Consider the following 13,882-nt stretch of genomic DNA (forward strand, 5'->3'; position numbering starts at 1 on the left):
CCAAACCTTTGAGCAATAGCAAGGGGTTTAGGATGTCTAGGAGAGTGAGGTATGTGAGGGGGAGCAAGTCTATACTGAACAGAAGCCACCTGATATCTCCTCATTGTAAAATCCATCTCATTATATAATTTAATGTGTCTCTAGACTCAGTAACCATTCTTTCAAATAAAGAATCTATGTAAGCATCATACTAATCATTATTACTATATTCAGCAAGAATTGTTTCACTCTGTAGGGAAACATTGTATTTGCAGTTTATTTTGTCTTTGCAGTTTTTTTGGTTCAACAAAATTACAAACATCCTGATTCTAATTTTAGTTTAGTGGCAACTGTGTGACATTCAGAAGTTGCTCAATCAAGTTGTTCCCTGTGGAGGGAGGTAGCCGGTTAGGAAATTATGTTCCTAGCATTTTTAGGATATGGTACATTTTGTTTCTTTCATTTTCTCCTCCAAAACCTTTACTTCATCTTGAAGTTTCTTGATCTCTTCCTTGTATTTCTCCTGGAGACACTGTAAATTTTCCTGAGAGAAAAAATGAAGACTGAACTCACACAAGGTAAAACATTTCCCACCTTAGCCAAATTATTTCCCTTTTCAATAGCTATGTTAATCCTTCATGAGTTTTTTAAACTTATTTGTGAACTAAGTGAACTTCTCAATTTCTAATATTTCACTCTTTCCAGAGCCGTGGTTGGCAAACTGCGGCTCGCGAGCCACATGAGGCTCTTTGGCCCCTTGAGTGTGGCTCTTCCTAAGCCTTAGGAGTACCCTAATTAAGTTAATAACAATGTACCTACCTATATAATTTAAGTTTAAAAAATTTGGCTCTCAAAAGAAATTTCAATCGTTGTACTGTTGATATTTGGCTCTGTTGACTAATGAGTTTGCCGACCACTGCTCCAGCGTATCCTGTTTTTCATTAATATTTCTGAGTTCTATTTAGCTACAGAAATGTTGTTCTTTTCTAGTTTCTAAACTTTTACCAACCCAGAATCATATTCTTGGCCCTCTTCACCCACATGCACCACACTCTTCCTGAAAATTATATCTTTTTTCCTTCAACTCTGATCTAGGTATGGTGGCCTCTCAAATATCTATCTAAGAAGGTGAGACAGATGAGTGAATTCCATTGGGAAGGCTACTACATGATTCAGAATCATGACAGATGTTTGATCAGGGAACTTAGTTCAACTCTCCAAAACTTGGAGGCAAGATAACAGTTAATAAGTTGAGGAGACCACGGCCTGTGCCAGTCCACACTGTATTTCTGGGTGGACATCTACACACAACAATGACTTGGAGTAGAGCCTAAGAACAGGATGATACAAACAGCCTGAGTATGTAATTACATGATTAATAGTGTATATGGTCACGGAGTCTTCCTCCTATTCATTAGGGTTCCTGCAGAGATAAAGTTATACCAGGTCTGGCAGAAAGAGAATCAACTTGAACTCCACTGAGTAGGATAGACAGACAGCTATTCTTCCACAAGGCAGGACTCAGAAACATTACTTATCCCTCATGAAATTACAATTTCCTCATTTGAAAATGAGAGTATCATAGTACCTACAACTTAACACTTGGAGTGCGGGTGAATTTCCCGCCAAAATATAAGATGGCTCTGTCTTTTGGTTTTGTTCCATCCACCAAAAGGGTGGATTACAAACAAATATTTGGTAATACGCAGTTACAATCGGCCCGAGTTTACACGTTTCCCGCACTCCACCGCAAATCTATATGAACCGAGTTATCCGCTCCCGCGGAGTATGCGCAATTCACGCGAGCAGACTTAACTCGTTTCCCGCACTCCAAGTGTTAACATAAGGATTTGAAAACATATTGATTGTAAAGCCATTGCACAGTGCTTGGCAGTGGAAAGCTACTATTTATTGGTGATTTAATAATAAAGGATTCCATGAGATTTTACCCTGCAAGTAATACCCTTTAGTAACCAGAGATGGTCACAGGTAGAAGCAGTATGAGAATGAAGTGTCTACTAGTGTTTGGGCTAGAAAAATTCTTAATCTTACATAATGCTCTAACTTCTAGCACATTTTTTATTCAGTGTAGTGGAAAATAAAATGGCGATGACAGAGTTGAATGCCAAATGTTTAAGATTTAGAATCCTCTCTTGCTCTGCCATGAACTGGGAATTCTCCATCTCCATCTTCTCAATCAATTGCTTCATTTTTACCTCATGAATCTCTTTTTCCTCTTCCATCATCTGCTCATTTTTCTTTTGCATTTCCTCCAACATTTGTCTTATAGATTCTGAGGAAGAAAAATAAGAGAGAAACATAAGGACTAAATTGTTATAGTCTTATTTTGCCTTTCAACCCATGTTTTTTGTTTTATTCTTACTTCATAGAGAAAACTTCTTGTGAGAATTTTTGAACTGAGTAAACAAAACTGAGTAATTTCAAGTGTAAATTTTAAGTGTATAGTTAAAAAAATCCCCTAAGACTATGAACTATACTTGTTATTCTTTGATTTTAGGTCCACTGATATGGCTAACATTAAACAATTATAAGGCTTCAGATTACCTGGAGTGTTTTTGCTTGTTTGTTTGTTTGTTTTTGAAAAAGTTTTGTTGAGGTATAATAATAATGCAATATACTGTCACATAAGTTTTGATCTACCTATCATACATGTATGCACCTGTTAACCACTTAAGTAATGAGCATGCACATCACTCAGAAACATCTACATCTTCACATGCCCTTAGGAAACTCCTCCCTCCTGAACATAAACCCTCATCCCCATCACTGACCACGGCCCAGCTTCCTGTCACTATAGAACTGCTTGCATTTTCTGGAATTTTACATAAAAGGATCATACAGTATGTAGACATTTTTCACTGCCTTCTTTCACGCAACATATTTATTTTCAGATTCATCTAACATTCTTCTATGTATTGATAGTTTATTCCTTTTTATTGTTCAGTAGTATTGGCTTGTATGCATATGTTAAAATTTGTTCATCATTCACCTGTGGATGGACATTGTTTCAGTTATTGGCTATTACCAATAAAGCTATCGTATGCACAAACTTTCATTTTTCCTGGGGATAGATGTAGAATCAAAATGATTAAATTGCATGTAGGTATTTAACTTTTTAGGAAACTGACAACCTTTCCCCAGTGATTTGGCATTTTACATTTCCACCAGCAGTGTATAAGGGTTCCAGTTGCTCCACATTGCTACCAATATTTCAGATGTTTTGTCTTTTTAATTCTAGTCATTCTATTAGGTGCATAGTGGTGTTTCATTGTGGTTAGAATTTCTACTTTTCTAATAAGTAATGATGTTACTAACTAATGATGTTGTTTACTGTGCTTATTGCTATCCAAGTTACTTTTGATGAAGTATCTGTTTAAATTATATCATTTTTTTTCTTTTTACTTGGGACATTTGCTTTTCTAATTAGTGAGATATTTGTTGAGTTTTAAGAATTCTTTAAATATCTTGGATACAAGTTCTTTACCCAATGTGTGATTTTCAAATAGTTGCTTCCAATCTGTGACTTGTCTTTTCACTAAAAGAATGAAAATTCTGATTTTCACAAAAAGTGGAGTTCTTAATTTTGAAGTACAATTTATTATTTTGATATCTGGAGTGTTTTCAGCTGTTCTCACCTTCAATCACATTTTTCATCTCTTCCTTTTTCTCTTTGTATTTCTTCTGTATCTCTTCTGCCTAGTGATGCAGAGGAATTTACAATTAAGAAATGACGACTATGGGTTTATGGAAATCCCAGTAATACATGCACTCAATTAAATTTAATTTTATTATCCACATAACAATTATTGTAGAATTCAAATAGCTTTTTGACTCTTTTTGTCCAATATTTCCAAACCTCATGATCTGGTAGCAGGAGTATCTTTGTTTTATACCTTCCTAAGTTCCCTTATCAGGATCTCACTGGGGTTGTGAAGGAGTTGGAACTTTCTCTGGCTGGACACCTATGCCAGGAATATGTTTCAGTCCTAAGGATGTTTTTTTGAAAGGATGGAGGTTTAGTTTTAACTATTTCTTAATTCCACTGAGGTAGGATGACCATATACATTATGCATAATGGGAACTACTGACTCTCCAGAGAATATGGGCTATCAAACTCCAGGTAGGGCAAAAATGAATTTACTCTGGATGTGTAGAATGGAGCAGGCTGATGTGAACACCAATGTAGCACAATTTAGGGCTTTCATTATCCCATATTTCATATCTGTTACTTTGAGACCAGATGGCTCTATATGAAATGTCTTTGATGGTTCACCAAAGATCCTAAGAACTGAAGTCCTACTCACCTGGGCACAATAGGACCCTGTAATCACCACAAACAGTAGATCATGAGTATGGGCCATGTTATTTGAACCCCCTAATTCTAATACCACAGAAGGTGCTGAGTCTTAAAGACATGGGGCTTTAGAATGATCCCATTTACTTGACATTTCACTGAATCATATGCCTTTAGTGAAGGCATACTTTACAGTTATAGTAAACAGTCATACTTTACAGTTTATGACTTTAGCGTTTTGGTCTTCCCTTCACCAGAGGAACTAGGTGACTGTCCTTCAGGCTTTGCCCACATCCCACCCCGACCTACCATCAGCATGTGCTGCAGAATTTTTTCCTGCTCTTTCAGTTTGTTTTTCTGCTCTTTCATCTTCTCATTCATCTGGGCAATGTTTTCCTGGTAGCTTCTCTCTAGAGCCTCCATTTTTTGCTGTGTTTCATTCAGTGTCTGTGTTAGCAACTCCTGTTTTCGTTCCAATTCCTCGGTCTTGGCTTGTTCAGCTGTCCCACAATGGTTTTACAGAGAGAAGAAAATAACAGTTATAACTAGATGTACCCTTCAGAGGTAAGGCTAAAATGGTTTTAAAATGGCAGAGAGGAATTGCTGAATATTCTTACTAACAATACCAGCAAAACATGTTTCAGAATATGACGTAAAAGCACTGGATGCCTGAGGGAGCGATTAAAACTCACCTGGTTATTTTTGGATTTAGCCACGTTGTTCTAAACCTTTTGTGGAAGCACCTTGTTTCAAGAAGGACTTGTTCTTGAGGGGCACTGCAAGAACCCCCCTGCCCTCCATGATCACAGCCCTGCCCTGTACCTTCTAGAGCCTTCCCACCAGCAGTGAGGGCCTTATCAATCTGCATGATGGATTCCTTTGTTGCAGCCTGTGACTGCTTGAAGTTCTGGAGGACCTCCATTGCCTGAGGAAACAAGGAGCACAGACTATTCTTGCTGGGAAAGTCATTGTTCAAGAAAACTACAAATGTGACCCTGCAAGTTCATCATCTTTCTTAGGATCCAACAGCGGTTCCCTTTCTTCAAGGGCCACAATAGAAAATCCAACATCTTTAGTTGGGGGGAAAAACCCAACTTGGCAACCCCAGCCTCATCTTAATGATGCCACTTATGGCAGTTCTACAAACACTCTTCAATTGTATGCAATCTCTGCACATTCTTTTTCTGCTGACTGGATGCTCATCTACCCTTTCTTTACTCAGATACTACTAATAAATACTTCAACTTATAGCTTCTACCTCCTCTTCCAAGAAACTGTGCTACACTTCCTCCTCAGATTTGACTGGGTGCAGGTACACAGACAGGCCCATCTAGCTATACCACTTGCTGGCTGTATGTTCTTGGGTAACTTATGAGGTTCTCAGTGCATCTAATTTCTCTACGGTATTGTGGGGATGACATTAGTTCTTACAGTCATATTATTCTAAAGATTAAAGTGATAATCAATTTAAATGATCAACTTAAAAATATACTTGCTTTAAGAAGTGTGTGCTCAATATAGATCAACCATCACCATCATTCTATCATTATTATCATCACTATTAGTTTTTACTTATATGATAATCATTATCCTACCAATCCACTTGACTATTTATATTTCCTTTTTAGATAAGATCATAAGCTTGTTGAGAACATTGTTTCATTAATTATGTATCCCTTATACAGAGTGATAAACTATTACATTGTTTCCTAAATGAAAGATATGTTCTCTTTCATCTACATTCCTGATAATAAATCCTATATTTAGGGGGAAAATTCTGGCTTATTTAAGAGTATTTAACTAATTGTAGATGTAAAAGGTAAAAATGTACAGATATCGCTATGCTTTGCTATGTCTTCACCAATGGTCCTATTGTCTTAGATTTTCAAAAGAACCCACAAACACTCTTTGACTCTATTGGCTAGTCTTCCCCCTCATTTTATTAATCACCTTCACTCCTTTCCTGGGCACCAATTCATAGGACCTTTCAATCTTATTCATTTCCTCTGAGTAAAGAATGTATCCTCCAGGTACAGAGAAAGTTCCTTTCGAAATGCCTTCCATCAGCCGCTCTGAAAGCTGTGTAAGCTGAGCCTGGCAATATTTGAGAGATTCCTCTTCATTCTTCAGCAAGAATTTTTTCTTCTTTTTCTTTATGATGTCCTGCCACAGAAATGTGGAGAAATACAAAGGAAAGAGGCTGTTAGAAGGGAAGAACCAAGTGTGATCCTCTTGGAAGAAGCAGTTTTATGGCATTGAGTTGGACTGGAGTATGGAACCATAAACCATGATTAAGAAGCTCATTTTAGTCACAGTTTAGACCAATTCATTTTGTGACCTGTGTAAAGTTCCTCAGTTCTCTTGGGTTCAGGGTCAACATTTGTGAAATGATGGTGTTGGTAGACATGAACACCAGGGTTCCTTCATTTTTTCAATTGAGATATTACATTATATTGGCTTCAGGTGTCCAATGTAATGGTTTGATATTTATATACATTGCAAAATGGTCACCACAATGTCTAATTATTGTAGTCACTTTACATAGTCATAAACATTGTTTTTTCTTTGATGGGAACCTTTAAATTGAACTATGTTAGCAAATATCAAATATGCAATCCAGTATTATCAAGATTCCTTTATCAGTCATAAGATTAACAGTGGCCCAGCAATGAGCAATGGAAAGTTCAATATGACTGGAAGTAGACTTTCCTCTGCAAACTTGGATTGCTATGGATAAAAATATATACACAGTAAATGAATTGTCCACTAATGAGATAAGTGATCACTGAACAGAGTTTTGAACTTCTCATGAACTATTATAATGAGGGCTTGATTGTATCGAAATACAGGAAAATAAACTTTTTGCTATACCTAAAAAATTACAATTTTATTGGTTTTCTTCTGGATTGAAGTGACAGTTTTGTAACTCGTAGGATGGTCAATGACAGACTCAAAAACAAGGTGAAGGTGTTTTTATGAGGCAGAATTATGTTGTCCTCAAGAGTTCTCTCTCCTGGCATCCATACATGACAGTCTCTAGGGCTGTGCATATACTAAATATTGATCATCTGATTAGATTTTTTTACGTGGCACTGGCTCATTTTAAGAAATGGAAATTACTCTTGGCAATGTAGCAGGATACAAAATTAACCCCAAGCAATCTGAGGCATTTCTATACACCAATAGTGAACTTACAGAAAGAGAGATTAAAAAAACAATCCCATTTACCATAGTACCAAAAAAATTAAGATACCTACGATAAACTTAATTAAAGAGGTAAAAGACCTCTACTCAGAAAACTACAGGATGTTGAAAAAAGAGATAGAGGAAAACATAAACAGATGGAAGAACATACCGTGTTTTTGGATTGGTAGAATCAACATCATTAAAATGTCCATACTACCCAAAGCAATCTATAAATTCAACACACTTCCTATTAAAATACCAATGGCATATTTCACAGACCTAGAACAAACTCTCCAAAAATTCATCTGGAATAAAAAAAGACCCCAAATAGCTGCAGTGATGCTGAGAAAGAACAAAGTAGGTGGGATCTCAATACCAGATATCAAGCTCTATTACAAAACCACTGTTCTCAAAACTGCCTGGTACTGGCACAAAAACAGACATATAGAACAATGGAATAGAATAGAGAGCCCAGAAATCGACCCGAAACAATATGCTCAATTAATATTTGACAAAGGAGGCAAGAACATACAATGGAGTCAAGATAGTCTCTTCAATAAATGGTGTTGGGAAAATTGGATAGATACATGCAAAAAAATGAAACTAGACCACCAACTTACACCATACACAAAAATAAACTCAAAATGGATAACGGACTTAAATGTATGATGGGAAACCTTAAAAATACTAGAAGAATCCAAAGGCAACAAAATCTCAGACATATGACAAAGCAATTTCTTAACCGATACAGCTCCTAGGGCATTGGAAACTAAAGAGAAAATAAACAAATGGGACTACATCAAAATAAAAAGCTTCTGCACAGCAAAAGGAACCATCAACAAAACAACCAGAAAGCCCACTGCATGGGAGAACATATTTGCCAATGTAATCACCGATAAGGGTTTAATCTCCAACATTTATAGGGAACTCATACAACTTAACAAAAGGTAGATAAACCATCCAATCAAAAAATGGGCAAAGGACCCAAATAGACAATTTTTGAAAGAAGACATAAGGAAGGCCAAGAGACATATGAAAACATGCTCAAAGTCACTAATCATCCGAGAAATGCAAATCAAAACAACAAGGTACCATCTAACGCCTATCAGAATGGCTATCATCAACAAATCAACAAACGACAAGTGCTGGAGAGGATATGGAGAAAAAGGAACACTCGTGCACTGCTGGTGGGAATGCAGACTGGTGCAGCCACTATGGAAGACAGTATGGAGTTTCCTCAAAAAACTAAAAAATGGAACTCCCATTTGACCCCGTGATCCCACTTCTAGGAATATATCCCAAGAAACCAGAAACACCAATCAGAAAGGATATATGCACCCATATGCTCATAGCAGCACAATTCACCATAGCTAAGATCTGGAAACAGCCTTAGTGCTCATCAGTAGATGAATGGATTAGAAAACTGTGGTACATCTACACAATGGAATACTATGCTGCTGTAAAAAAGGAGGAATTCTTACCATTTGCAACAGCATGGATGGAATTGGAGAGCATTATGCTAAGTGAAATAAGCCAGTCAATGAAGGAAAAATACCACATGATCTCACCCATTTATGGATAATAAAGACCATTATAAACTTATGAACAAAAATAGATACAGAGGCAGGGCAGCCTCGAACAGACTGTGAAACTACAGCGGGAAGGCTGGGGAGGGTTGGGGGGCGGGAGGGTGGGTAAGAGATCAACCGAAGGACTTGTATGCATGCATATAAGCATAACCAATGGACATAAGACAGTGTGGGGTAGGGGAGGCCAGGGGATTGTCAAGGGCAGGAAAAAAAAGGAGACATATGTAATACTCTTTGTAATACTTTAAGCAATAAAACAATTTAAAAAAAGAATTTGTGATGCGATATTAACTAAAAAAAATGAGAAATGGAGATTACCCAAGTGGGCATATATAAACACATGAGTCTTTAAAAGTAGTTTTCTCTAGTTGGTAGCAGAGAAGTAGTCAAAGGTATTAGAAACAAGACAAGGATACAATGCACCATTGCTGCCTTGAATATGGCAAGGAGGCCAAATGACCCTCCTAATGATATTATATTGGTTTCAGGTGTACAACATCTGAATCTTGTTTTCAGCTCTTGGTAAACAGAGAAGAGCACCCACACATCTTGTGCTAGGAACTCACCTGAAGAATTTTTACATAATAACTTGAGTGTTTCTATTAATAAGCACATATTAGTTTGCTTTGCCATAATGGAAATAAAGAACCAATCATTCAGAAAAAGGATAATGGTAGTCTATAGAGCCCAGTCACTCACATGAAACCAGACTTTTTAAAATAAGAAACATATGAACTATGGGGAAAATGGGAATTTGTAGCCGTTGATCAAGAAGAAAAGAAATTAGGAAGATATATGCTAAGACCTATTACCTGAAGCTTCTTTTGGAACACCTGGTTGTTATCTTTGAAGGAATGCTTCAAGAAGATTGCAATGGCTTTCTTCTCACAGGTTGCGTGCAGGTCCAGCAGCTCCTGCAGAGTGTCTGTGGGGAAGCTCACTCTCTGGGCCATCTGCTGGCTGTAGTGGTCGGCTGCCTTCTGCATGGCTGCTGAATTCTCACGCTGAGCCAGAGTTATCACTGCATTTTCCAAACAAGGCACTGCTCCACTGTTGATGGCATCCACATAGGCCTTTGCCAATGTCCCCAGCCCTGAATGACACATGATATTTGAGGAATGGCAGGAAATTCTTACTCACTGTTTCACAAGCTTTAGAGATCTCTCTTCTAAAAATAACAATTTTATTGAAATGAAAATTTCTGTTTTGTCTTTTTTCCTTTCCTTCTCATCTTCTTCCTTGTCCTCATTCTTGTCTCCTCCTCCTTTATATACTATACTAGAGGGCCAGTGCATGAGGTTTGTGCACTGCAGGGGGGTTCCTCGGCCTGGCATGTGCCCTTTCGCAGTCCAGGACCCCTTGCTCCTTACTTCTCACCTGCCTGCTGCTCTTTACTGCTCAGTTCCCTGCTCCTTATCACTGCCTCAGAGGTGGGAGAAGCTCCTGCCACCGCTCTTTTTTTTTAAAATATACTTTATTAATTTTTTACAGAGAGAAAGGGAGAGGGATAGAGAGTTAGAAGAAATCAATGAAAGAGAAACATCGATCAGCTGCCTCCTGTACACCCCCCACTGGGAATGTACCTGCAACCAAGGTATATTCCCTTGACTGGAACCGAACCCAGGACCCTTGAGTCTGCAGGCCAACGCTCTATCCACTGAGCCAAACCGGTCAGGGCTCCTGCCACCACTCTTGTTCTTGCTAGCCATGAGCCTGGCTTCTGGCTGAGCAGCGCTCCCCCTGTGGGAGCGCACTGACCACCAAGGGGCGGCTCCTGCTTTGAGGGTCTGCTCCCTTGTGGTCAGTGCATGTCATAGTGATCAGTCGTTTTGCAGTTTGATCGATTTGCATATTAGTCTTTTATTATATAGGATAAATCTTCTTCCTTGTAATAACATCATTGTATCTCCTATACACTCTCTCTTTTATGGTTCTCAAATTCATCTCATGATAATTTAAACTTAATGATTTCAACCAATATATTCAAGAGTTTCTTGGAAGCATTTTTCAATAAAAATAAATTTTAAAAGTGTTTATTTTACAGATAGGTAAAGTAGATAATTTGGTGGGCAACATTCCTAATTAAAATTTGGGCCCATATAAAAAAATCATCAAACATTTCAGGATGGTGACTAAAATATTAAATCAAGCATGGGTACAACTCAACCCATAACACTGTATCTGTGCTCTAGTGGTATAGATCTATGAATATAGCCCTGTACATAAGGCTATATTTAAATTTTCTTCTCAAGCTATATGAACTTTCAGTGGCTTATGTTCTGCTCTATATTTTTCATAAATGGTGTAAATTCACACAATACCTTCTGTATCCTCGCCAAGATACACTCATCTCATTGGTCTTGTCATCATCATGCAGATTCCTCTCCTTAACAACAGGTTGCGCTTATGTCATTAGTGTATTAGTTTCATGAGATACATTAGGCTTCAATAATCCCTCATATAGGGAAACTTTAATGTGTGGCCTGAATCTCTGCATTCCCATATCCCATAGAGCAGGAAACAGAACTACTGATACACCCTGAGCACAGTCACAGTTGCATCACATGAAGTAAAATGCAGGACATGCTGTAACAAAGGAGACTCACGATTTCCAGTGACAATGATTCCTTCTCTGAGAGTCTTGGTTTTTGCAGTTGTGAAGATATAGTTACAGAAATTTTTGGATTGAACCTGGAAACTGCACTCCAGTTGGTTTTCTGACACCCCCTCCATATGTTGTAACAAGTTTTTGTCATTTGTAGGACGTTCAAAAATAAAGCACTTTCGCTTGGGAAAGAACTTCCTGATATACTTTCTAGGCATGTTGGAATGCTGGATTTTGGGATTCTCGCCTGTAGGGAAAAAAAATAAATAAAAAAGAACAGTGATTGGTAAGACAGTCTTCAGGAAAGGACATACAGTTCTAGGGTTCTTTACATCATTGTTTCTCTGGTGCTTTCATATATCCTTCTATTAAGTAATGAAAATGAACACAATGCTAATCTTCCCCAAACAGATTTATTTTTATTTTTTGTGCAAAGCCAGGAATAAAAGAAATACTTCTAAGGAAGAAGAAGAGGCATGGAGGCATTCATCCCATCTCAAGGAACTTATGATTGTATCCTTTAGACCTTTCCATTGTGTCCAAAGTTTTTACTATTAATTAGATATTTTTGAATGATAGATTAATCCCCCCATATTGTCAGAAATACTTTTGATATTATAGTCCTCATGTCAGAAATATAATGTGGGTTCTAAAGTCAGAGTCAAACATTTCCTGGTAGATGTGGCAATTTATGATATTGCCAGGACAGACAATACTCAGAACAGTAAAGAACAACTTCTAAAAATCAAAATAACAAATACAGACAATACCCTATCTAATAATAGACAACATGGTAATTAACAATACCTCTGCTATGCTTCCCATTGGCTAATCAGGGCGATATGCAAATTAACTGCCAACAAAGATGGCGGCTGGCAGCCAGGCAGCTGAAGCAAACATGAGGCTTGGTTGCTTCAGTGATGGAGGAAGCCAAGGTTCCCCGCCTGTTGCAGCCCGGCTCTGAGCTCCAGTCTAAGCAACAATGTTGCAATTATAGAAGCTAAACAAACCCCAGATACCTGCTTTCAGCCAGCAGGCCTTGGAGCTGGAGCCGCAACAAAGTTTCAATTACAGAAGGTAAATAAATCCCAGAATAAAAAAGAAAAGAAAAAAAGGAGAGACTGGGAGCTTCAGTTGCAGGCTTGGCCCGCCGGAAAACAGCCATCAGCCCCTCATCCAGGCTGGCCAGGCACCCCAGTGGGGACCCCCACCTGAAGGGGGTGCGGGCAGCCTGAAAACAGCCATCAGCCCCTCATCGAGGCTGGCCAGGCACCCCAGTGGGGACCCCCACCCTGAAGGGGGTGTGACCAGCTGCAAAAAGCCATCATCCCCTCATCCAGGCTGGCCAGGCACCCAAGCAGGACCCCCACCCTGATCTGGAACACCATTCAGGGCAAACCAGCCAGCCCCCACCCATGCACCAGGCCTCTATCCTATGTAGTAAAAGGGTAATAAGCAAACTAACCCTAACAGCAGAAAGACTGGGAATGACTGGTCACTATGACACACACTCACCACCAGGGGGCAGACGCTCAATGCAGGAGCTGCCCTCTGGTGGTCAGTGCACTCCCACAGGGGGAAGCTCTGCTCAGCCACAAGCCAGGCTGATGGCTGCCAGTACAGCGGTGGTGGTAGGAGCCTCTCCTACCTTCTCAGCAGTGCTAAGGATGTTCGACTGCAGCTTAGGTCTTCTCCCTGCTGGCAAGTGGACATCCCCCGATGGCTGCCGGGCTGCCAGAGGGATGTCTGATTGCCAGCTTAGGCCCAATCCCTTGGGAATCAGGCCTAAACCAGCAAGTGGTCATCCCCTGAGGGGTCCCAGACTGTGAGAGTGCACAGGCCGAGCTAAGGGACCCCCCCACCCTGAGTGCACAAATTTTCGTGCACCTGGCCTCTAGTCCTATCTAATAAAAGAGAAACATGGTAATTAGCATACCTCCGCTACCCTTCCCATTGGCTAATCAGGGCGATATGCAAATTAACTGCCAACCAAGATGGTGGTTAACAGCCAACAAAGATGGTGGCTAATTTGCATACATAGGCGCAATGATGGGAGGCAAAAGGGGAAAGACGCAGAATGGTGGCAGGCAAGAGCTGGGGGGCGGCAAAGGCAGCCCACTGCCTTCGCCCACCCCCCAGCCAGTGATGCCATCAGAAAGCCCAGCAGGCCAGGCACACCCCCCGGCAGTGGTGCCGGTGATCGCCATG

At 39.4% G+C, this 13,882-nt stretch overlaps 1 protein-coding gene across 1 annotated transcript in view; it reads right to left on the reverse strand.

Moving 5' to 3' along the window:
• Positions 1 to 412: 412 nt before the first annotated feature.
• LOC102428041 (guanylate-binding protein 4-like) overlaps positions 413 to 13,882 on the reverse strand; it is a 17,109-nt gene continuing 3,639 nt past the window's right edge. Inside the window, exons 3-9 of the mRNA XM_023747147.1 lie at positions 11,676 to 11,921; positions 9,882 to 10,162; positions 6,245 to 6,457; positions 5,117 to 5,219; positions 4,594 to 4,794; positions 2,196 to 2,272; positions 413 to 523 (exon numbers count right to left, since the gene is read on the reverse strand). Of these exons, the coding sequence (XP_023602915.1) occupies positions 413 to 523; positions 2,196 to 2,272; positions 4,594 to 4,794; positions 5,117 to 5,219; positions 6,245 to 6,457; positions 9,882 to 10,162; positions 11,676 to 11,921 (1,232 nt within the window). The remainder of the gene's footprint in view (positions 524 to 2,195; positions 2,273 to 4,593; positions 4,795 to 5,116; positions 5,220 to 6,244; positions 6,458 to 9,881; positions 10,163 to 11,675; positions 11,922 to 13,882) is intronic.

Source organism: Myotis lucifugus, unplaced genomic scaffold, assembly GCF_000147115.1.
Source record: "Myotis lucifugus unplaced genomic scaffold, Myoluc2.0 scaffold_799, whole genome shotgun sequence".
Lineage (NCBI taxonomy): Eukaryota > Metazoa > Chordata > Mammalia > Chiroptera > Vespertilionidae > Myotis > Myotis lucifugus.